Here is a 25,486-nt window from a genome sequence, read left to right as displayed (position 1 = left end):
GCCAGGCCAAGACTGACAAAGGCCACAGAGTCCTGCTCTTCCCTGGGACCTCTGTGCCAATCATACTTTTGGACCTCCCTACTCTTGGGTTCACATCTTCCAGAGGTCCTGGACTAGACGTTGGGCAGACCTCCATGCCTAAAGAGGGGCATTTGGCTTCCTGTCCATTTTATGCTCCAAGAACACCAAAGTTTCTTGTGTTCTGACTGCATCCCTTCCACTAGACTGGAAGAAAAGCCACCCATCTTAGCCCAACTCTCAAGGCTCTCTTGTGTTTGACTCCCACCTGTCCCTCCAAGTCTAAGCCTGACACATCTGCATATTCAGCCTCACTCTCCCTTCCTGGAGCACTGTGGCTCCCCTGTACCATGCACCCAAAGTCTCTACCACCCACATCTGGTTAAAAGAATGGTTCCTCTGCACCTGTGCTGACCATGGCATCCCTGTGTTCCCCCTGCCTTGTGACTGACCCCTCCCCTCTACTCTAGGCCCAGCCCCTCATGGACCCTGCATCTAGTACAGCATAGGCTCCGCTATCTGGTGAAAGATTGGAAACGAAGGGAAAGACAATGGTCACCTGTTGTCAATGTTTTCTCTTAAGGCACACATCCCTAACCTGGATGGACAAGGGGGTTCCAGATGACTTGGGAAACTCAATTGGACAAAAATAGAGCAGTCATTGGACTAAGAATGCCTGCCTTGATTCTTGCTGCCATGTGACTTCATATCAGTAATATAACCTCTCTAGGCCTCTGTTTTCTGCCTCTAAACTAGAAATAAACGTCTATCTTACTTCACCAGGAACTATGAGGCTCAAAAGGCAGAAACAAGGTAGAAATTCTTTGATTATGTCTAAAGTTTAGTGTCCTTCAACAGAGCCTGCCTAGCTGACAGCCCATACCTTGGAAAACCAAGATTCTTGTGTGCACAGGATTTTTCCAGAAAGACCTGAGAATATGACAGGAATGTACAATTGGTGGCCTTGTCTCATCCTCAAGACTCCACCCTGAGCCTCCCATGACTCTAATTATGCTCTTGGAGTGCACACAACAGTGGTCTGACAGTGGAGTTGCTTATAGCTCCAGAGTGGTCAGCTGAGACCTAATACACACCCACGCACAGAGCCCAGTTCTGATCGCCCAGAAGCAGAGCTGTGAAGATGAGAATCCTCCTAACCCAAAGACTATTTCTTGTGGGTTTGGCCCTCAAAGACTTTTCTCCTGATGGAAGCCAGATCTCACTGGAGTGTCCACTGCTGGAAGGAAGGTACTGTCTTGTTCTCCCATGAGCCCTGCATAGCTGTTCTGTCAGCATCCAGGGGAAGAGCCCTCCCAATGTGTGGTCTCTGGGAAGGCAGGTATGCCATGCTGACCAACCTTCAGGACCTCCAGCCTCCACCCTTCTTGCAGTAGCACAGCTCAGGAAGTACCAAGTGCACCATTAACAAAACTCTTAGCCAGTGATCCCCAAAGCTTGTGTAACTGCATGTCTGTCATCGGACTGTGAAGGTTCACATACAATGTGATTGCTGTGCCCCATCTGGCCCTGTTCTGCTCTTTGTCACAGCCTTGGCCTCCCATTGTGACCATGAGAATGTGAACTTGAAATTAAGAGGCCTGCACCCACATCGCTTCAGAATCATGTTCCATGCCATTGGAGGCAGTAAGTGGATCTCTGCCTCTCACTTCTGTTCCCTGTGAGCAGGTCCCACAGTGACTCTGTACTGTAAGCTGCTTTCAAGGAGCCATAGCTGGTGGCACAGGGGTTCCGAGAGCTCCAGTTCATGGTAATGCCTCTCACTAACCCTGCCCAGTTCTTCAGTCTCCCAGAGCCCCGGCTCACACTGCTCTTGAGCCATGTTCTCCCAATCCATGGTTGCTTCCTACTGAAGCTGACTTCTGGATAGCAGTGTGTCTTTCTGCATTTATCTTTTCCTGCTTTCCTTTGTCCCCTCTTCCCACCTGAACTGCAACCGTTCATTCACCCCATATAGCCTGTTCTCAGCACTTCCCCATGCCTATCTTTGTCCGCTGGGACATCTGTCTGGGGATATTTGGGCAGCTGCAGCCACCACAGCCCAGGAGTCCTGCCACTTCCTCCACAGGAAGCAGAAGCCTTCTCCTGCCCTGCCATGCTTGTACTCAGAGATGAGGACACTGAGACCCAAGGTCCACCAAGCTATCCTGGATGGAGCCTGGCCTCTGTGGAAGAATCAGGAGGGCACACCACTAATCGTATCAGAAGCCCAAGAAAGACTGCTCACCACTGTGCAGTCAGTCTTCTGTCAGTCCTTCAGATGCCTGCGTGCTTCCCACTGGTCCCTAGAGTCCCATATACATGGTAGCAGAGTGCCCTGATAATTGGTGCTACCACCAGCTTCCTTCTCCCTTAGCCCCAGGGGACGTTAATGCACATCCCTGAGCACTTCATTCTCCTCCTAGTGGCCACCCTGGGAAAGCAGCCCTGGCCAGTGTTCCCACAGCCATGTGCTTCAGACTGGTGTGTGCACCTGCCTCTCACATGTAGCTCCCTGGAGCGCATTCCTCAGTGATGATAACCTGCAGGGAAAACTGATTTCAGATGGGCAGCAGGGGCTCCTGTTCCTGGTTGCTTAGGTTGGGCTTTGTTTTTATCTATCTGGTCATGTCAGGACAGCTGTATTGCATTATCCCTTCTTAGCATCTTTAAATTCCCTCTCAGTCCTGCCAGCTTCTAGGCTACGCATGGTTCCCAAGCTGTTGTCCACTCTCCCTTATAAATTCATCTGTAAAAGAACCAGCACATGGAAGGAGAATTTCGGATGAGCAGGCAGTAGTGGTGCATGCCTTTAATCGCAGCACGCGGGAGGCAGAGGCAGGTAGATCTTTGTGAGTTCAAGGCCAGCCTGATCTACAGAGCTAGTTCCAAGACAGCCAAAGTCACACAAAGAAACCCTGTCTTGGAAATAGGATGCAACCTTTAAAGAAGTTTCTAGGTTGGTGCTGTTTGATGGGGTTGAGTGTTTGTTTGCACATCACAGCAGCTCTGACTGTGCTGACAAACAAGGTGAATCTCCAGAAGTGGCCAGAGAACGCCAGCTCCCATTGGATAGTACACCTCACAGGGCCAGCTTCTCAGGAGACTCCTCGAGGAGACGCCTCAAGAGATAGCCACCTTCTACTGGGATGACTTAAGATGGCAAGCAGAGTGATTGGACATGCTTTTTATTTTTTATTTCTTCAGGCACAGAAGATGGGTTGGGAGAGGGGAGGCTAGAAGTGGGGGAAACCTGATGACAGTGGCAGCTACTTGTATCCACGGCCAGGAATATGCAAGATCTCACTAACCCTTTCTAACAGCCCTCTAGGGTAGAGATGTGGATGCCCATGCTGCCTAAATGGGGGCAGGGAAGCTTGAAGTAGTTATGTCATGGCCCATGGGGAGTAAGCAGGTAGCTGGGGTTCAGTCTAAAGCTATCTAACCCCAGAGGCTACTTGCTGAGCCCTCTGCCACCAGCAGGAATGGAAATAACATAGGCTAAAGGCAACACACGCGGGGTGAGGACCATGGGAAAAGACAAGGTGGTTATATAGCAGTACAACTCCAGACATGAAAGAAGCAGGAGAGGCGGCAGGATCGGGACAGGTCACCTGGCCTGAGAGAACCCATGCACCTTCTTCATCCTCTTCTTCCTTAGAAGTGACTTAGAAGCTCTGTGCCCTTCTGTCCTTTACACTTCCTGTAAGCCATGAAGAGGAAGAAACATGGCAGCCATGCCCATCTGTCTAGGCAACATCCAAGTACAGAAGGGACACCAGGCAGCTTAGCCCTCATGTAGCTAATGACTGAAGATCAGAGAAACCACAGTTCATCTTCCACCCACACCTGCTCCCTGACTGCTGCTCTACCAAGACCCTCGGGCTACAGGGATGCCTGCCACATAAGCCCAGCCTTCTAGGGGTCAGGTGCAGAGACCATACCAAGTGAGGTCCCAGTCAGTACTGGCTGAGAAAACACGTAATGTAAGGCTCATGGGGAATTCTGAGTAAGACACATAAGGAGTAAATGGAACAAGGAGGGTTAATTCTAATAACGTATTTTACCCAGAATTCCCAAAATGTTGCATCAACATGAAATTGGTATAAAAATTAGTAATGCAATCGTTTGCATTCTTTTCTAGTTCTCTGAAATCTAGTGTATATTCCACACTTTCAGCACATCTCGGTGCCGGATTCCACATGTGGGCATTGGCTCCTGTGCTGGCCATTGCTGGCGTAGTCATTATCAGATGGTGGCATATCTTTGTGAATTAAGTGACCGAATGGATGAGAGCTCACTTGAGGTCCTCAGTCTTGAACTTAGATTCTTTTTGTCTCTTGCTCTGCCTGCCTTTTCCTACTTGTGTTCAAGACATGTCAGGCTGTTGAGATAAAGTTTCATGAGGAAAGCTAAGAAGTTAGCCCACTGTTGATCCACATCCTGACCGCCAGAGCCAAGCATGTTCTTCAAATTGTGTTTGTTCAGCAAAGCAGACTCCTCCCTCCCCAAGTCCCATTCAACCTCCTGCAGGCACAGCAATAGATCCCTCTGAGAAGTAGACTGCTTGGAATGAGGCTAGGGGTCCAGATGCTCGGCTGTAAGCCAGTCACATGTCAACAGAGGCCCTGTGCACTTACAGTACTGGAGATAGCATCTGACCTGCACTGGGCCTTGAAGGTCAAGACCACATTTGCCAGGCCAATCAAAATAGGGAGGTCACTCTCCTCTAGGGCAGACTGGAAGTGGGGCATCTGAGCCCCAGTGAAGGTCTTCCCACCTTGGGCATGAGTTGAACTTTGGGAAAGAGCTACATAGTGCTGCTAGTGGAATCTAGGTATGCCAGCTGAGGTCAGGAACATCCACTGATGGTTTTGAAAGTGGGTGTGGTGTGGTGTGGTGTGGTGTGGTGTGTCACTCGGCAGTTTACAAAGTCTCCCTGACCTGAGAAGAAATTGAAGATCAGAGCAAGGAATCCTGCTGGGAGACAGTTATGATGATCCAGGCCAGAGAGGAGGCCAGGACTGGAAGTTAGCAGAGGGAGGGCAGGGCAGTGTGGGTGAGGAGCAGAAGGTACCCCACGGACTTCAGGCTCTAGTGTGGATACCTCAAGACTTCTTCCCAGGCCATGTGTAGAGCTGCATAGGGCCATCTCAATGTGAACTGATGTTTTAAGTTTCCACTTTAATGCAGCAACAAAGACTCCATCCCACTCGGCCGCCGCCTCCCAAGATCCAGCGCTCAAGGCCCGTGAGTAGCGGTGGTGTGTTCTCCTCATCTAACACTGCCTGTCCCCACTCCCCTGCTCACTAAACCTCGAGAGTGTGGACTCTCCTGCCTGGCACAAGGAAACTGGGAAATGGGTTTTTCAGCTTCCCTCGCTACATGGCATGAGCTGGAACTTGCATATTCTGGGCTTCTCTCTCCTTTTTCTGAATCAGCTCAGTGACTTGCAGGCTGTAGCCATGGGTAGCCAGGCTGCTGTGTGCAGCTTCGCATCATTTAAGCGAATCTCCCAGGGAGAGCTGTATTTCCAGCCACTGAGCTTTAATGGCTCACTGCAAATGCCTCTTCCTCGCAGAGGAAGCCGCAGTCTGACAGCAGGGGTCTTATTCCCCCTAGGTCTTGGTTGGAAAATATCTTTTGCTGTATCTTCCCAAGAGCAGAAAACATAGTGCCCTGTTAAATGGATACAGGTACTGTCCCCTGCTAAGCTTCAAGAGGAGAGATGCCTACCCACAAAAAGTACTAAGAAAGGCTAGGAAAACAGAACCAAGTACAGTACCAACCAGCCAGCACCTGTGAACAGAGTAGGACGGGGAGAAAAGCCTGTGTGTGTGTGTGTTTTAAAGAGAAATGCCTTGGCTGGAGATGTGGCCCAGTGACAGAATGTTTGCCTAACATGAGCAGGGTCCTTGGTTTGACTTCTGGCATCCGTGCTGAGCATCTGTGAGCTTCTTTTCCCATGTACACAGACCTTGTCCATACTGGGACATAACTTTATCAGAGTGAGAGACCTACTAGGATGTTTCAATGGGGCTACTTCAAAGGGAAGGATTAACAGTCTATTGTCTGAGACAGCCATGCCCAGGCACAAGGGTCTATAGTCAGAAACTTCAAAAACTAGTGTGGAGGCCTTTCCCAGTGCATCCCTCCAAAGCCATCTTATGAAGGCACAAAGATCATGCTATGCCTGGATAAGCCTAAGCCAGATGTCTGTTTGAATCCATGGTTTATATACCCAGCATCCATTGGGTAGCTACTGTCTGGGTAAATGTCAGATGTCCTGTGGTTCTGTTTCTTCCTCTTCCCCACTGAGTACAGAAGTTAAAGGTTTGGGTTAGGGAAGGGGAATTTAAACAGCTCCATCTGTAAGCTGGGAATCCACCATCCAGCCATATGAGGTGGTAGAGCCACTCAGTGCCCCTATGAAAATGTGATCAACACAAACCCCTGGAGGCATAGCTGCCAACGGGTTGGAATTTTCTACTCCCTGTCATCGGAATGAAGGAACAATCAGCAAAAAGACACATTTTGGGGGAAACACTTCTGGGTCAAACCTTATATAATATAGCAAATGTTTCAGTACAAACCTTAGCAGTGTGGATTGGGAATTCATTGGAACTGGACTTGAATGGTGAGGGTGTATGACATTGGGCAAGAACTGAAGCTATCTGGCCCACCCTCCTCTTTTTTATACCAGGCCCTCATTCACAATGGCCTTCTATAAAGGTGAACATGGGTGATATTTGGAAGGCATTTTCTCTAACAGGTTTTCCACCTTGCCACTTAGAAATAATGGCCCAGTTTATCAAAAGCCATTGTTTGCCTAGAACTTTATAGCACTGAGCTGTTTGTGGGGGGCCTCATCCCACCTGGGCCTCACAGTAGTGCTGTGTACTAAGTATTATGGTTACCCATTTCAGAAAAGATTTTTGGTAGCTTAACCCTTACCAAGGATCCTCAAACTGTAGAAATGGAGAAATGTAGGTCCTTCTGGTGTCCCCAGTTCCCTAAGACTCTGTCTCTACGGAAGTGAGGTGAGCTCAGCACACAGGACTGGGACAGAGACTTCAGTGAGCTCTGGCCAGATGGACTTCCTGTGAAGTCTCTGGGCAGCATTCTGTCATGGCAGGGATAAGATTTGGGAAGTATAAGCAGCCCTGAATGTGCCCAGGACTGAGCTAGGTACTCCGTATCTCATCCATAACTCATCCATATCTCATCCATATCTCATCCGTATCTCATCCATATCTCATCCGTATCTCATCCGTATCTCATCCGTATCTCATCCGTATCTCATCCGTATCTCATCCATATCTCATCCATATCTCATCCATATCTCATCCATAACTCATCCGTATCTCATCCGTATCTCATCCATATCTCATCCGTATCTCATCCATAACTCATCCATATCTCATCCGTATCTCATCCATATCTCATCCATATCTCATCCATATCTCATCCGTATCTCATCCATATCTCATCCATATCTCATCCGTATCTCATCCATATCTCATCTGTATCTCATCCGTATCTCATCCATATCTCATCCATATCTCATCCGTATCTCATCCATATCTCATCTGTATCTCATCCGTATCTCATCCATATCTCATTTGTCCTTCTTCCAGTCCACAGAAGGCAGATGTCATTTCCCTAGTTCATAGCCTACTACAGAGACAGTGAGAGACCAGCTGGCCTTTGAAACCAGACCTACCTCTCAACAGATGGATTTTGGCAGCTATAGGTAGCAGCTGGTAGGGAGCTCTAGGCAGCTTTAAAGGCCTGGACTCCAGGACAGCCAGGGGTTTAATGTGATTCAAGGCATGGTAGCTCTCTGAGAAAAACTCAAGTACTAGAGACAGCTCTTGTGAACTTTAGTCTTACTATTGTGGGACTGGATAAACTGTAGTGTGCCCAAGCATCTGAAAACTTAAGAAAGTAATGTTGTCCCAAAACGAGACTGGGTAGCATCTGCCTCTGCCCCTAGCCAGGGCAAGAGGTGACTCACTGGCCATGTTCTTGGGCTCCCCTTCTTCTGCAAGCATAGCCACTGAGAGACAGACTAGGAGGCTAGAAGATGTGTTGTATGGGACCCAGGGTCCCCAGGTCACGGGGACTATTATTTATTCTGGATGCACTCATCCCAGCATGTCCTGTAGACACCAGTCCACACTTGGTGGAAAGAAACTAGGGAGACCTGGATCATGGAACTCCTAAGGGCCACAGAAAGGACAGCCTGACATCATTCCATGTCAGGATTTGCCAGGTCACTGCCTATAAACATGGCAAAGCACAACAGCTGCTGGCCTGGGTGGCAAAGCCATGGGATAGTAGGCACTCAGCCTTGACAAGAGGGATTGTGTAGCCCGGCACCTGTGGCTGGAGCTTGACTATGACCAGAGGATCTGAGGAGTCTTCTTAATAAGGGGAAAGAAAGAGCAAAAGAAAATCATTCTGGTGTCTCCTGGCTGAAGGGCAGTGGCTGGAGCCACCAGGGAGAAGGGAGAGGCAGGCTGCCATGGGCCCACATGAAGCACTCTGTAAGCGTTTTATTTATTATTTCTTGCTCACCATTAAAATCAAATGTACTTGGTGCTTTTGTATTCAATACACACTTAACCCTGCCGACTTAGATTTCTCAGGTTCTGAATCCGGTGGGGAATTGGCTGGCTTCCCAACTTTCCCCTCTAGTCCCCCGAACAGATCTGGAAAGCCCTGTTTAGCATTCTCTCCCCTGGTGCTGCTGAGATCTTAGCAATGGTGGGCCAGCCCCTGTTGTGTGTAAGAGTGGTTTTCCCTCCGCCCAGACTTCACCTTTCCTAAGCACCCCAGAAGAAGAGAGGTGGTGCTGCTGAAATACACTGGGGTTTGTCTGCATTGTCTTTGATTAAACCAGTTGCCAATTGCCTGTGTGTGTCTAGGCCTGGTTGTGGCCTGCCACTGCATGGTGTGTGTGTGTGTGTGTGTGTGTGTGTGTGTGTGTGTGTGTGTGTGTGAGAGAGAGAGAGAGAGAGAGAGAGAGAGAGAGAGAGAGAGAGAGAGAGAGAACAAGCACGCACCATTACTTCTTATGCATGCCTTTGTGGATGTCTGTTTGTGAGACTGTATATACACTGCGGTCTCTGAGCCCTGGTGCATTTGGGTGTTTGTCTGTAATGATAATCCTACACCAGTGAGGAATGTGTGACTCTGGGTGGGTCTGTAACCACAGGGGTGACTGTCTCTGGTCCGTTGTGTCTTTCCCACCCTCCCTCACCCCTCGCCTCTCCCTCCTCTGTCTGTTTTATCATCCCTAATGAAGCAGTCTCCTCCATCGATCCTGCTGATTGCCAACCCATTCCTTTTGTTTGTTGGCGCTGAGCCATTCAGCAGCACTCTGACAGCTCAGCTCGTCTAATTAGCTCTGTTGTTCTTTTTCCCCATGTTTCACCACGTTGCAAGTTCAGTTGAAGTTGCCACAAACTTAATCCCCCCATTTCAGTAGCAAGTTCACATTCTTAACCTGTCTTCATTTTAGTAAGGAGCAGCCCTGTGTGGGACAAGTTGACAGGCCATAATGTCTGACCTTCCTGAACTCAGTCCCCAGGTCCCTGGCAAGGGCAGGAGAGCTCTTCCACCCAGCTGTGTTTTCCTCCTTTGCAGACAGAGTCTCAGGGATCCAAGGGGCCTTGCTGGGGAAACCAGCTCCATATGAGAATGGGGACAGATATAGCCATGTATTTATTTGGCAAATGTTGACCAAATGTCTGTTGGGTGCCAGACACCTTTCTAATAACAATGACGACCACAATAGTATTTACCACTGTTAGATTCCAGACAGTAACATTGGCCTGTCTACAAATCTTACTGAGGCTCCAGTATGTACCAGATACCTCACAGGATGCCTAAAAGGATTAAGACTATCTGCAATCTATCTTCTTACAGGCACTTCCCTCCCTTCCTTTTGCTACTGATAAAAGGGGGCATCTCCATCACAGAGAAGCAGGCAGGCATTTCTGAAGCACACACTCTGTGCCATGTTCATATCAGTGTGTTACCCACACCCTGTGGTTAAGTCTTAACAATAGCTCGGTGGAAGAAGACAGCATGTTTCATGGAATGTTCTTGGCCTTTACCACATCTCTGATTTGCCAAAGAAGTCTGAGCTCAGACTGGCCGCTCCACAGGAAAATCTTTGGTTTGGTCAGACGTGCGCAGACCTGAAGGTTCCAGGAGACTCTATCAAGATTGGTCTTGTATGCAGCCAACTTCTGTAATCTTGTTCTTAAGCCATTGTTCTGTGTCACCCACCAGTTTCTGGGGGGTCGCAGGGGGGGTTTGTTCTGAAGAAGGGCAGTAGGTAACGGAGTGTGTGCACTGTCTTGTCAGCCAGTGTCTCATTGCAGCTGCACAGAATGCACGCTTCCTATGCAATCTCCAATGCTGGCTCATCTGTATGAACAGCAAGAGCCACAGAGAGACATTCTCAGCTTTCTTCTCAAATCTCTTTGACATTAGAAGTGGTCAGAGGTGATGGTGCCACACATAAAGCCACATAATACTGATTAGACCAAATGAGACTCATTCTAAGAGTACCCAGAAATTTACAGCCTAATGGGCTCTGATGGGACAAGGAACAGGGCATCCTTTCCTCTGTGGCTTTACTGTGGTATTCAGAGGTAGCAGCTCAGGATAACCCATCTACCCACAGTGTAGTAGAAAGTGAATTACGAAGCTGCCTGCTGCCCTCGTGTGCCCACTGCCACTCCTAAGCTGTGCTTTGTGTAGCATCCTGTTGAACCCTCCTGGAAGACAGGGCATACAGTAACAGTACCCTGAGAAGCAGGTTGGCTTGGCTGGGCACTCTGTGGAGTTGTCAGTTGCTTCCCGCTTCCCTTTAGAGAGGACAATAAGTGTCCTGTAATTCAGCTGTAAAAGAGTATTTTGAGTGTGTGTCCCCCAAACAAATGTGAGTGGAACCTCTTTGTTCTACACATGGTTTCTAAATTCCATGAATAGGGTGGTGGTGTTCTGCCTCCCATGTTGTTCACACCTCAGTCAGCTCTGAGGGGCCTCTGGGTCTGCAGATGAGGAGAGCCTTTCTGGCTTAGATTCCAGAGAGCATATCCATATGCTGTGTATTAAGAGGTGGTGTTTCCATGATAAGCAAGGAGACCATGGTAGCCCAGACCTGGAGAACCTGTAACCAACCCCAGGACTGTCTACCCAAATGTGTCACCGTGAAACTTGTGGGGCCTTTATAACTCACTCCTTGTGGATTTCCCCATGCTCATCTTTAGGTACGACCGCCTCGTCCACACGTTGTCAAGAGACCCAAGAGCAACATGACTGTGGAAGGCCGGAGGACATCCGTCTCAAGCCCTGAGCAGTGAGTACTGTTGCTCCCTCTCATCTCTCCCCAGGAACCTAGTGAGCCAGAGCTCTGTGACGAGCAAGCGTGCATCCCCAGCCTTCCTCTTGGAGGCTCTCTTGAAATCCTGAGCAGGTGTTAAATAAGGAGGCCAGACAGGGAAGAGCTTGGTGTCAGAGTCTGAACCTCTGATGCCACGTCAGGATCCTGGGCTGTACTTTGAGTGGCATGGCCCAAAGACACTCAGCCACATTCCAAAGAAAGCCCCGGGCCTCTTACACTAAAGATGTCGAGTCCACAGGTGAGAGTAAGCTACCTTGCCAAAGAGGCTACTTGCCCTGCAAGGCCAACCCCTATTGTAGGCCAGCTGCTTTCAAAGTCTCTATGGCTTGAGCTTATCCAGAAGACAACCTTACCCTTGGTCCTCCTCAGCCATAGCACCTGTGCTCTTAGGCCTTTTCTTCAAACTCCCCCTGACCTAGCGTACCTCTGGGCACCCTGAGACCCAGCCTAGAGCCAGCTTCAGTCACGTCTGGAATGGCTGTTAGATAGATGGGGAGACAGAGCCTTCAGGGTCAAAAGCTGTAGACAGCTGGAGAAAGAAACACTGTTTCTCCTTGTCCTGTGCACATGGCCCTGGGCTCAGCTACACTCACCAGCTTCCTTGGATATCACAGATCCATCTCAGCCTAGGTTCGTTTGAGGATGGGGGGTGGGGGGAGACTTTGTGTGGAAGGGAAGAAAAGAACTGGTGCCAAAATAGAAAAATGATTCCAAAGCGTCAGGCTATGGCCTAGCTCGGTGCACTTCGTTTCTCCCATGATCCTCTGCTTTATAGAACCAGCCTTCCTGAATGGTCTTTACCATTCAGGGAGAACACCAGAGTAGGAAAGTGTGTGTGTGTGTGTGTGTGTGTGTGTGTGTGTGTGTGTGTGTGTGTTTGTGTGTGTTTGTGTGTGTGTGTGTGTGTGTGTTTCTGGAGATGCCTGGATATGTGAGATTTTGAAGAGGGGATACCTGAAGTTAAGGCAGGTTTAACTTGGGCTCTGCACATTGGTGTGGTGGTAATACTGAGGGACATCTCCTTTGCCGTGGATTATGACTGCCCCCTTGTGGTGAGAATGCTGCATGGCTCTGGGTTCCCTCTTAAAGATTTCTCTTGAAGGGAATGGAATTAGCACCTCTTCATAGCTGATCTAAGTGTCCTGGGATAGAGACCATGGACCTGTAGATATTGAGTCATAAACCAAGGATATCCTTGCATAATACACACACACACACACACACGACTGGCAGCAGTTCACATCCTATGGAAACACATTCCCCACTTTGCAGTCCTGATTAGAGATTGGACTCGCCAAGCACATTTATTTATGCTGTTCCTGTTCCAAACCCAGTGACAGGAGTAGTGCTTTAGTGTGTGCAAAAAGCTGGCTGTGTCAAGAAGGTAGCTCCTCTGCTAATTGCCTTAGCTGGGTCGGCATCACTTCAGTATTTTCGTGTAATGTGCCTGTCTTAGATTTCTTTCCAGAAAGCATCAGGTTGAGATGAACTGGGCAAGAGTGTGGGGGCTGGTTCAGAGGGCTGGCAAACACAGTGACAAGAATCAAAAGACACCTCACTGCCGCTCAGGCCGGCCAGCGGGTAGCAAGGGATGTTCTAAGACGTCATTGCTAGGGTTTCTCTTCACATTTTCTTAATGAGGAAGAGGCGAGGCTGTGTTCTCATCATGCCAATGACATTTCTGGTGCCACCCGGGTGTTTTCCTGTCTCTTCCATGCTGCCATCCCCTAGCCCCCCCTCCCCCATTGCTCCTCTACTTCCAAATGCCATGTCACAACAGCACTTGGATGTGTTTCTCTCAACTGTCACCAGCTCCAGCTGGCAAGACCAAGTTCTTGAAACACAGGAAGCATCCAGCGGAAAATATTTTAATAAAACAGACTCCTCAAATATTGTTCTGGAAGGGAAGGAAAACAGCGCCACCAGTCTGTCAGCTCCATGTTGGGAGAGTTCAGAAGAGAGGCTGGGAGGTGGGAGCCAGCGTCTAGTGGTCTTTGTGGAGGGTGGTTTCTGGTGGTACACATGCACTCAAGACCTGGCGCATTCATCCACTGTGACTTGTCTTGAGTCCTAGTTCTTTATCTCTGCTAGGGACACTAAAGTGTACTGGACTCATACAGGACTTGGGCTGCAGCTGGAGGGGTAACTCCATCCTCTTACCTTTCTGCCAACATATTCAATAGTTATCTCTGTTCAGCAAGATGGAGCCTTTTAGGAGTTGAGAACTCTGAGGGTCCATCAAGCTCCAGCAGTAGCCAACGGCTCTCAGCTGAGGTCCGTGTCTTCCTGTCCTGCAGACGTGTTTCTGTCCATTGCTCTGTACGTGCGTTCATGTGTCCATTTGTTCAGTAGACATCTCTGAAAACCTGGTAGGCAGACACTGAGATGCCTTCAGCGGGAGTTTCCGTGCTGACTCATCTACTGACTTACGTTTGCCCAAAATGAAATTTCCTTCCTGAGTTAAGGTTGTCCAGCCCCTTTAGGCCATTTCTTAGCACTTGGATAAGCTCTTCAAAGTATTTCTGGGGGGGGGGGGGGGGTCTGGTTTTCAGTCACCATTCACTGATTACTGAGGTTAAGGACTGGAAAGATGGCTCAGTCCGCATAAGGAGCTGAGTTTAGGTCCCCAGTACCCTCACAAAAGTTCCCTCACTGGGAGGACTGGCCAGCCAGTAAGCTGTGGGTTCAGTGAGAGCCCATCTCAAAACAGTAAGGCAGAGAGCAGTAGTGGTATGTCAGCCTCTGGCTCCCACCCGTGTACAACCGAGACAAGGCCTAGTGACCACACTGATCTCCAGGTGTCCCCTCTTATTCCCTACTAGAAGGCCGCAGTGAGATCAGGGCCATAGTACTCACTGAGCAGCTGAGAATATAGAGGGGCATCATCTGTGTACAGCCCCTGGCTCATCTTCATGGTGCAGCAGGAGGGCCAGCTATGGGTCCTGAGGTTAGAGACTTGCAGACAGCAGTGGACCTGAAGTTCTGGTCACCTACCCTCCAAGCTCTCTAGACTGCATGCCTTGTTTCTCCAGTCACATGCAGATGCAGACTCTGCTGGCCACAGCCTATGAAGTTCCCTCATACTAAAGAAGAGCCCAGATTCAACCAAGCCTGCTCACCTCTCCCAGAGTCAACCAAGCCTGCTCACCTCTCCCACCAGATCTCTCTTTTTAAGCAATTTTACTTGTCAGAATGCTGCAGAGGCTTAGAGACAGCCCAGAGGTCAGGAAGGGAGCAAGTTGACTCTGACTCCCACGACTTTGACTCGGCTACACATAAGTGTTTGTGTGGAGCCCCTCCAGGCTTTGCCTAGCTATGGTTTTGGAGCTCTCAGTCTGTGAAATCCAGTTGTATGGACTTGTCCCTTGTCTCTTGATAACTTCTGTCATTTGTGACCACAGGCATGTGTGTGAAGGCATGTTCTTAACCCTGCCCCATACTATACCTTTAGCTTTTGTTCCCAAGGTTTTATTTATTAGAAAAATGGTGTGGGCTAAGAGATGGCTCGGCGGTTAAGAGCACTGGCTGCTCTTCTAGAGGTCCTGAGTTCAATTCCTACTAACCACATGGTGGCCCACAACCATCTATATTGGGATCTGATGCCCTCTTCTGGCATGCATGTATACATGCAGATAGAGAACTAATACATAAAATAAATAAATAATTTTTTTAAAGAAAAAAAGGAAGAAAGATGCTGGGGTAATCCCCTGCTTGCTGAGCTTCCCCTCGTTCTGTGTCACTATAAGACATGGAACTGACACTACACTCGCTGCGGGCTATGTGCTAGGTAGACACTTTACACATGACATTTCTTTACATCCTCAGGAGAAAGTGGGAGGTGGGGGCTTGAGCTGTGTTTTATGGTAATGGCTGAAAGTTTAAGAGTTTGATCCTGCCCTTAGTCACATAGCTAGTTAGTTAGTAACAGGGCTGGTTACATAGCTAGTTAGTAGTAGAACTGGGCTTCAATTCTACCTCTCGATGACTAAGCCAGTACACTCATCAGTGCTGGAGGAAGATGTCTGTCCTGTCCAACTCAGTGGACAGGAACCACAGTGCCTCATCCCTTCTGCCAGATCTGGGCAGCTGGCAGCACTGGAAAGTCTCAATATGGGGTCAACTGCAGGTGTGCCGGCTGCATAGACAGCTGAGGGACAGCAGTGTGCAATTGCATTTGTCCCAAATATACTCAGTGGCCCCTGTACCAAGGCCTCAGAAGGCGAAAACAAATCAGAAGCCATTGCCAGAAGCATTTGCTGAGGACAGGACCAAAGTCTGCATCTCAGAACATTTTCTCTGTGCCACTGTGCTTCACTGCAGAAGACAAGCTACCCTAGCACTGTGGGCAGCCTCACATTCCTTGGGGTTGGATCTCAATGGAGCCAAGCCCTTTGCCTCCTGTACAGCCCAGAGCTACCCCAACGCTGGACTTAGTCATTTGGCCAGAGGCCTGGTGCACAGATGGACTTCCCCATGCTCACGGTGGCATCCCAGCCCACCGTCTCTGAGGTGCCAAGGCTTCTCCACCACCTGAGGGCATCTGGAGAAGCCACAGCCACATCCTAAATTAGGAGGACACATGACCTCCCAGTCCTCCTCACCTCTTCAGCAATGACCAGTCTCAGTCCTCCAATACTCGGATGGTCACATGGGACCACAGACTTTCCTTCCTGTGCCCCAGCCCCCAGTGTGAACTTACACTGTTAAAATTCCTCTAGATATCTCATACACACTTGAAGGCACATGTTTATAGAAGCGTGCATGTGGACAGACACACACAGACATGCACATTTGTGTGTACGTGCACATGGGCATGCACCTGCACATAAACATACCCGTACTCTGGGCTTCTCCAGGGAGAAGTTATGTACTTCAACCTTGACTTTGACTGCCATACCAGTGCTTATCCAGACTTCTGCTCAAAGGTGTCTCCTGAATGGAGGACTATAGGAATTGGTAAAGGCAGATGCCTGCCACTCACAGTCCACTAACCCTGGAGACCAACCAGGTGCCAGTAAACAACCACAAACACCTAATGAACATTTACTGTATGCCAGGTGTGCGTGGAATGTGACTGTGAGGCTGCTAGCACCTCGCCTCCTCTGACCCTGCAAGAGCTAAGAGCTGCCACCAGCCCAGCAGCAAGTCTCCAGGATGCCAGCTGGGCCTGGGCCCCAGGGGGTAGGGGCAGCTGTCTTGGTGCTACCCCTTGGCAGGCTGCCAGTACCCACTGCCTGAGCAACCAAAAGTCCAAACACCCTCACAGAAGGTCATAGACCCAATTAGCAGAGTGAGAGGCCCCTGACCTGACTCACTGCCTTCCCCAGTGGATTCTAGATGGTAGAAACAAAGAAGAGCCTGAAGCCAGATGAGACACTGGAACCAGGACTAGGAAAGCAAGAACCAACAGGAGCCCTCATCCAAGAGTGTCTAAGCTGGCGGTGTTGCCATCCCCACCTCTACCCCCACTGACAATGGCTAACGACTGGAGACAGCAGTAGCCCCTGTTTGTTTCGGTGGCTATTTATGTGACTGAGTGCAAAGATCCAGTCAAGGAAAGCTGCGTTCACGTGCACAGCATCCTCCACACACACACAGGGAACCAGTTCCCATCTGCTGTCACTACAGGGAAAGCCTCTCGGAGTCACCTCTGAAAGGCTTTACCACTTATCTAAGACCCCAGCCTCTTACACATTCCATGCCACCCTGGCTCAATAGCTTGTATTCCCAGCCACCTCATGCATCCTGGCTAAGCACCCTGAGCCCAGCCAGGACAGTGTGAGCCCCTCTCAAATACAAAGGAAACGGCCCTCTAGCAAGTGGAACAACTTTCCCTGGGGCTGAGTCACACACCTAGGACTGCCCGTACCCCATCTCCTATCCACTACTGCCATGGTCCTCAGGCAGACATGGCTGTCCTGTGGGTGAAGGGCTGAGATAGATGTCTCCACTCTCCCGATCTTCACCTTCCCTCCAACAGACCCGAGAGTAACAATGTCCTATTCCTGTGTGTATCCACCTGGTAACTTGGCAGGACCATCTCAGTCTAATGCCATGTGGGCATTAGAGAATTCTGTCAGAAGAAAGGATGGCCACAGTGGTTGCATTAGTGGAGACAGGAAAAGTCTGTTCCTGATACCCCACTGTCTCGTAGCAGAGCCAGTCTCCAAGGGAGTGGAGGGACCTGGATTCTTGCTGATGACAGTAGGGATTATCACAGACAGCAGAGCACCCTTGTTCTGATGGTGACTGGTGATGGCAGTGACCCTCACTCCTCATCAGATATTCATGAAACTGAGGACAGAGGTCCCTGTGCACCCCGCTCCTCCCTCAGCACAGCAACCCTTACTCTGGCTTTTGGGAGCAGCTCCATATGCAGCCTTGCTTCAGAGCGCCTTCTGCCTTTTCAGCCACTGCCAACTTGTAGTTGGGAAACTGGCCCTATATCATGGGGTTGAAGAGATTTGGAAACTGTAGGTGAGGCTGGCTGGATGACACCCATGTGCTGAGATACAGCCATCCCTGACCAGGATAGAGGTACCCGGCATCGTCCTATGAAGCAGCATGGGACAGCAGCCGAGGGTTTGGTTCATGGTAGGCACCTTGCAAAGACCTTGGTGAATATTTCATTTTTCTGCTCGGACTTTCTGAAAGATGACAGCATCCCCATCTGCAGAGAACATAAGGTCCAAGGACTTTGCCAAGGTGTCTGGAAAGAAAGGGAAAGGAGGTAGAGAGTGGATGGCTGGCCTTGCCCAGTGCCATTCTATGCACCATATTACCCCACCAGGACTGTGTCACCAGGGACACAAAGTAACCAGAGCATTTACAAAGCGAAGACCCTGTGTGCCGGAGTAAAATGATTCTTCTAGAATGATCACGGTGCCCCTTCATTACCTCAGGAGACCAAGGCCCGGATGATCCCCTTCTACTTTATCTCAAGTGCATTTAAATGTCAATTAAATTTGAAACATCTACATTTGTCAGCACTTCATTTGGGGCCAGCGTGACGTGCGGCTGATTTGTCCATGCTATGTGACACATAAAAAACTCTCAAGATGTAGATCTTCCTCATTAAAAAATAAACCGGCGCGATCCTGGAGCAGCGAGCACAGAGCCCCTCCCGGCTTCCCGATGCTGAGTCTCTGACATGGTATTTAAAAAGGAACAGCCTCGCCTGTCACCACTGTCACACGTGCACACTAACCAGCGACACGTTAAACCAAACATTAGAAAGGGCTCCAGATCATCTGCAGGGAACTCCACTGCAGGTGGACAAGGCAGGGGCAGCAGGATGATAGGCCTGAGCCATGATGGACAGAGCCTTTCTCTCTTGCTGTGACATCACAGCCCTTGCTGGGTAGCCAAGTTCAGCGAGGCCTGCCTTTTCCCAGACAGCCCCTTTGTGTGGAATAAAATCCAGGCAAATGGTGGGGGGCAGACTGCAGGGTAGTAGCTGAATTGGGTTAATGAGGGAAGAGGTACATTTTTTTATATTCTGCCTTAAGCTAATAAAAAATTTAAGCCTGGACATTTTCGATGGTTCATCCTTTATCCCTGACAAATATCTGACTGTATCTTTCATGGGAGAACATGAGCAGCTGAATTTAAATAAGTTTATTTTGAAACCTCACCTTTCATTAAAAGTGGAAGGGGAACCCCCTGCCTCTCATTCCATTGTTTCAGCCCCAGGAATCAGGTGGCAGGACCTTGTGGTGTTTAGAGACAGGCCAACACAGAGTCCACTCCAGCACCACCCTCAGGGCTGTGTGACGCCAGGCAAGGTTCTCCACTTCTCTGAGCTTTGCCTTCTTTGTCATGAAGAATTAGTGAGAAGCTGTGTGGACAGCATGTGAGTTCTTTTTTGAGTCATCACCATCCTTAGGGCATGGACATGACAACACTCTGATTGACCAAATCACATGGCACATTTCACTTCACTGCCCTGTCATGATGTGCCATGAACACCTGAGCCTGGCCTGACCAGCAGAGTCAGCTGGAGGAAGCCAGCTTGTAGACTGAACAGTAGATCTCCCTCTCCTGCTTTCTGCACTCGCAGCATGTGGGAGGCCCTGAGTGCCAAAGGTAGCCCTCGCTGCAGGACTTTAATGACACCAAAGTTCTTCCAGCACAAAGGCTCAAAGCCCACTGGGAATGTGATAGACTTAGCGACTGTCAGCCACCATGTGATCTGTACCAGGAAAGGAACCCACGCTGTATGTGGGTGTCAGACATTCACAGTAACTCTGAGGGTCACCCAGCACTCCCAGGTAGGGGCTTATATTGTCTGGTATGTATCCACAGTCAGTGCTGCGGTCCTCACAACAACCTGAGCTAGGGCCCCTGGCTCTAGTCACTTCCTGGTTTGGTTATCTGCTCACTTCTCTGTGCTTCCTCAGTAGTCCCCAGTGCCTAGCCAGCACTGGATCTGCTTAAACATGGGTAAGAAGTGCCTGCCCCTGGAGTAGGTAGGTGCATGACCCTGGGCTAGCCACAACCTCCACTGCAGTTGGAGGATAAAACTCATGACCAGCCTGCGGGAACAGGGAAGAAAATGAGGGTTTATGGCTAGATGGTCTGAGGCTGTGGATGGCTCTGGGAGGTTAGCTCTAGGAACAGGTATCACAACACTGGCCACCCCAGGGCCCTCCCCAGCCTCCTGTTCAGACTTTTGTATACTTGTTTCAAATGTGTTGCCCTTCCCTAAATAAAACCTGAAAGGAATTCCAACGAGGAAGTGCAGGAAGGCTGCTCCTAAGAGCAGGTAGTCCTGCCTGATACCCTGTGTCTTCTCACTGTCTCCTCAAAACTTCACTGTTCCCTCTCGGGTGTCCTCACAGTGACCCAGCCATTGACAGAGGCAGAGGTGTTAGTTACAAAGGCACTCATGGTGAGGCCAGGATTTGAACCTGCCACAGTTGGGGCTCTCCTCTCCTGGGCCTGTGACCTCTCGTGGGCACTGCTGGTCAGTATCTAATTGCTAGGAGCCAGGTGTGGACTCTGGGCTGTGTGTGTGTGTTTGTTTATAGAGCTGGAGCACACAGGTGGCTGACAAGGGAGATATATTTTTTATAACAATGAATATTTAATTTCCACATCACAGATGAAAAAGACTCTCTGAAGAAGCATCCGAGGGAGACTCCAGAGAGGGCAGCTAATCAGAAAAGGGTCTTCTCAGGGGCTGCTTCCACATAGCTCACTTTCCCCTTAACTTTTCCCCCTTGATTACTGAAGTAGAGATATGCATGCTGTATGAAGAGAAGCAGGAGGTGGGGTCACCCACAACCCCACTAGCCATTGCTGGCACGTGAGCACTGGCTTTTCTAGTCCTTCTCCTGTGCCGTTTCCCACAAGTAGATAGGAGACGCAGTATCCTCGGAACCAGGTCTAGATGCCAAAATCCAGGATGTTCATGCCTGTTCTGTGAAATGGTCTGGTGTTTGCAAAGAGGCTGTACACACCCTCCTATACACTTTAAACCATCTCTAGGTTACATTTTTTATACATAATCCAGCATGCATGCTGTGTAGATGCCATTGAGCTGTGCAGGGAAGAATGTGATGACAGTGCAGACTGCACATGCTCAGTACAGATGCAATTTTTTCCAAGCATTTTCTTTGTTTCTTTTGTTTTTCAAGACAAGGTTTCTCTGTGTAGCTTTGGCTGTTCTGGAACTTACTCTGTAGACCAGGCTGGCCTTGAACTCACAGAGATCCACCTGTTTCTGCCTCTGCCTGCCAGTGCTGGAACTAAAGGTGTGCGGCACCACACCCACACATTTTTGTCTCACAGCTGATTGGATCTGCAGAGATGGAGCCTGCAGGTGTGGGGAGCCCAGTCATAAAAATAGCAATCATGTCATGCCTTTAAATTCTTGTCATTAGCATTGTATGTAGTGGGAAGATAGCTTTCAGCCAGCAGTCCCTAGCTCTGCTTGCCGGAAGTGTTTAGTACTTTAAACAGGAAGCAGTGAATGTTCATTGTTAATTTAGGGTTAGCCTGCTGGCAGTGGGTGACCAGGTCAGACGTTCTGGGCGAGAGTTCAAAGCCCTCAACACACATGGCAAACACAGCTCTACTTGAAGACAGCCTCCTTACCCCAGTGGATGCCCTGGGGTTTCTCCTCACCCTGTGCTCTCATGGTACCCTAACTCTCTCTTCTTTTCTCTCTTGTCCAGCCTGGTAAAGCCCTTGCGACACTATGCTGTCTTCCTCTCTGAAGACTCCTCTGATGAGGAATGCCGACGGGAAGAGGCCCCCAGCACTGGCTTCACTGAAAGCCTTTTCTTCTCTGCTCCCTTTGAATGGTCTCTCTTCTCCTTTCCAGCTCCTTGGGCTCAGCCTGGTGACTCTTTGGGTGCAGTGGGGAGCATGGGGGACTGGGGCTGCTTGCTGCCATGGGGAGAAAAGTTCCTGGGTGCCAACTTGCAGGGTGGATGCCATGTCTACAGGCCTCCTCTCAGGCCCCACAGGGCTATGACAGCAAAGGTGTCAGGTGAGATTGAAGCACTGATCCCCATTCCTTACCAGGGGAAATGATTCAGTCAGTGGGACAGGTGATCACAGTAAGCCTGACTCCTGACCCTCGTTTTCTCAGTGCATCTTAGAAAGCCATGGAGATAGGAAGGCAGATGATAAGTAAAAGGCCATGAAACGTGTGTTAACACCAGCGTATCAGCCATGAGTGGTGATGCACACCTGTAGTCTCAGGTGAGCTAGAAGGACTGTGAGTTTGAGGCTAGCCTGGGCTCCATAGCAAATTCCAGGCTAGTCTGGCTATATACATGAGCCTTTCTAAATGTATGTATGTATGTATGTATGTATGTATGTGTATGTGTATGCATGCATACACATACACACATATGTTATGGTCTACCTGGGTTTGTTTCTTTCTTTCTTTCTTTCTTTCTTTCTTTCTTCCTTTCTTCCTTCCTTTCTTCCTTTCTTCCTTCCTTTCTCTCTCTCTCTCTCTCTCTCTCTCTCTCTCTCTCTCTCTCTTTCTTTCTTTCTTTCTTCCTTTTTCCCTGAGACAGGGTTTCTCTGTATAGCCCTGGCTGTCCTAGAGCTCACTCTCTAAACCAGGCTGGCCTCAAACTTAGAGATCCGCCTGCCTCTGCCTCCTGAGTGCTGGGTTTAAAGGCATGCGCCACCACCACCCAACCCCACCTGTGTTTTCTAAGTAATTTCATCTTAATTATTTTATAACATAAGCTACATACAAATTCCAAACATCATTTTTTTTTCAAGGAAAAAAAGGCTTACTTTACATACAAATGGACTTCCCAGGAGACTCAGGGATGTGCCCACAACCTACCAGAGTGCCAGCTGCTGGCCACTTCACAGTCAGGGGCCCTTGTCTCCCTCCACCATCCCTACTCCTCAGTCCCTCCCAGCTCTCTGACCCCTAACCTTAGCAAGTTCCCAGCATCAGATCTTCTCCCTATGGCTTCACCCTGGGCCTTCTAAGTGAAGGCTGCTCTGCCCTCATTCATTTCCTGCTGCCAGTTCACTGTGACAATAGGAGAGTCTTGTCCCTGTTAGTCCACGGTCCCTGAGCTTCACACATACCTTTTCAGTAATTTCATTCTCTCTTTGATCTTTTTCTTTTAAATGTTTGAGGAATCAGCTTTCCCCAGCAGGAATGTCTGCGCTATCACAGTTTAATGTAGCCACTGATGTAGCTATTACTAGTTAGAACAGAAAGAGCTATTGAAACAACATACGCTCATCTGAGTGGCAGCCTTGACTCACCCTGCAGGAAAAGCAACCTGCTTGGGAAATTCCCACTCACTCTGCCTTACCCATCAGGCCTCTGAATTAAATGACTGACTGACATTTTTCCCCAGTTTTATGATGTTAGGAATGGAACCCAGGACCTCACATGCTGGACATTCTACCACTGAGACACGGGGGGCCCAGTGTCTCCCTATTTAAGCAATAGTTACAATTCATTTCCTTAGCCTGTACCCAGAGCCAATTCAGTGTGTTTAAAAAGGAGCTGTTCCATCCTAATTCACAACACAAAGGGTTAAAAACAACTGCTTCCTTGTGTTTAGGAAGTAAGGACTCTTCCTTATCCCTTCCTTTGTGCTCAGATTAGATTAAAGGCTCTTGAGTTCCTTGGTCAGAGTGAGGAAAGGACTCTGAAGAGCCTCGAACTTCGCTTCATTCCACCCCTTGCTGGGTGCTGTGACGCACAGAATTTCTTTACTTACCTTCTCTGGGTTTCCATGGCTTCATCTATAAGGTAGGGTGTAAGTCCCAGACAGAAAAGTCTGACAAATGGAGTTGGGACTTCCTCCTAATAGTTCAGTGGGCCTTTGGTGTCAGCCTGCTTGTGACCAGCAGGTGGCGCCCTCAACCCACCTCACCAGCACCATGTGCACAGCCCACCTGACCCTAAAAGGGAGGCAGTCATCGCACTGGCCAGCCTTTACCAGAGGTGTTATCTCCCCACAGATCAGTGGTGCCGTAAGGCTCAGTGGGAAAGCAAAAGGAACCAGCTGTAACTCACACCCAGCTCTCCCAAAAAGTTGTGATGTGTGGATTCACAGAACTCACAGAGGGTGGGTTGCTGGCTGCAGCCATGCGTGTCAGTGGTTTGCACCAGTCCACATCCCTCTGCGCTTGTTCATAGAACCACACCACCACTTGAGGAGCTGAGATTTACAAAGGTTAACTGACTCACCCAGGTTCCCCCTGCAAGTGATGGAACATAAGAGCTCAAACATAAGTCTACAAGCTGAGGCCTAGAAGTTTTCCTACAGATGCTAGGGCTCCTGGTTACCCATGCTCTGGACCTGACTCTAAAGCTAAGGTTGGTCACTATTCAGGAAGCAGGTGGGCCACAGAAATGCATGTGTCCGCTTACAGTGCCCCCTCCACTCCTGCCTGGTTTGTATGTGTTACATACAAAGACCTTGGGGCCTAGGGCACGTGACCATGGCCTCAGAGAAAGTGAGAGTCAGAGCATCCCATCCAAGGCACCAATCCAGCCCCAGAGAACCACAAGACATTGGTCCTGGAGCTTGGTGTCTCAAAGGCTAGGGCCACTTGTTGCGCCCACAGATTCCCTAGAAGAAAATCCAGCTGGTTTTGTCTCCTCCTAGGCCACAGCCGTACCGGACATTGAAAGAATCAGACAGCGCAGAAGGTGAGACCGAGAGTCCAGAGCAGCTAGTTCGGGAACCCTGGGGACCTACCCCTGCTCCACCTGACCGAGCTGCCAGCATTGACCTTCTAGAAGATGTCTTCAGCAGCCTAGACGTGGAGGCACCACTGCAGCCGCTGGGCCAAGCCAAGAGCCTGGAGGATCTCCGGGCCCCCAAAGACTTGCGGGAACAGCCAGGGAGCTTTGATTACCAGGTATGGTGGGAGTAGGGCACAGTAGCTGATGGGGTGTCTCCTCCTGATGAGGTGGGTCCTCCCAGTCACAGAGGAAGAGATCAGGGAGATGGGGCATCACACCCCCACCCCCACACTCCCCACCCCTGCGTTAAGTCAATACTCCGACCCTACCCCACTTCCGAGCAGCACACCATGTTGCCAGCTATCATGTTAGCACAGCAGGGGGTGTCTGCCTGCCTCCCTTCTTATCTGAGAGTCACTGCTGCAAGGCTTGTCCAGGCCCACCAGGGCTCCTTGGATCAAACTCCTGGGTGAATTGGTTCTCCCAGTGACTATCTAGTCACCTCCCCTCTCTCAGATTCATAGATTATCCCACCTGCTGGGAATGAAGCAGCTCTAGTCTAGCTCAGGTCAAATGGCCTACAAGTAGCAGGCCTGGTCAGGACTCAGATACAGTTTCCTCTCTGGCTCCTGTGCCTCCAACCAGGCCTAGGGCCACGCTTGCCCCTTTGAGGGTAATCAAAGACACCACAATCTCTGAACAGCAAAAAAGCCCAAGCCATTGTTAAGTGGCCCCCAGATGGAGACATTTTCCAGAAACTGCTTGGCAAGCATAGGCTTTTGTGAAAAGACTGGAGATTCCTCTGCATGCCCTTTGTGGGACAAAGGTAGGGCTTGGATCTCTGCAGGTGTCCTGGGTGC

At 49.6% G+C, this 25,486-nt stretch overlaps 1 protein-coding gene across 7 annotated transcripts in view; it reads left to right on the top strand.

Annotated features, from left to right (window-relative positions):
• Dennd1a (DENN domain containing 1A) overlaps positions 1–25,486 on the top strand; it is a 463,938-nt gene that overhangs the window by 436,035 nt on the left and 2,417 nt on the right. For 6 of the 7 annotated variants that reach the window (XM_076928664.1, XM_076928662.1, XM_034495130.2 and 3 more), the window contains 3 exons: positions 11,304–11,392; positions 21,616–21,744; positions 24,547–24,802. In XM_076928664.1, coding sequence (XP_076784779.1) covers positions 11,304–11,392; positions 21,616–21,744; positions 24,547–24,802 — 474 coding nt within the window. The remainder of the gene's footprint in view (positions 1–11,303; positions 11,393–21,615; positions 21,745–24,546; positions 24,803–25,486) is intronic. The other variant, XM_034495132.1, reaches the window with a different exon arrangement.

Source organism: Arvicanthis niloticus, chromosome 2, assembly GCF_011762505.2.
Source record: "Arvicanthis niloticus isolate mArvNil1 chromosome 2, mArvNil1.pat.X, whole genome shotgun sequence".
Classification (NCBI taxonomy): domain Eukaryota; kingdom Metazoa; phylum Chordata; class Mammalia; order Rodentia; family Muridae; genus Arvicanthis; species Arvicanthis niloticus.
The sequence above is the reverse complement of the archived record's forward strand: the minus strand, read 5'-3'. Positions and strand labels throughout refer to the sequence as shown.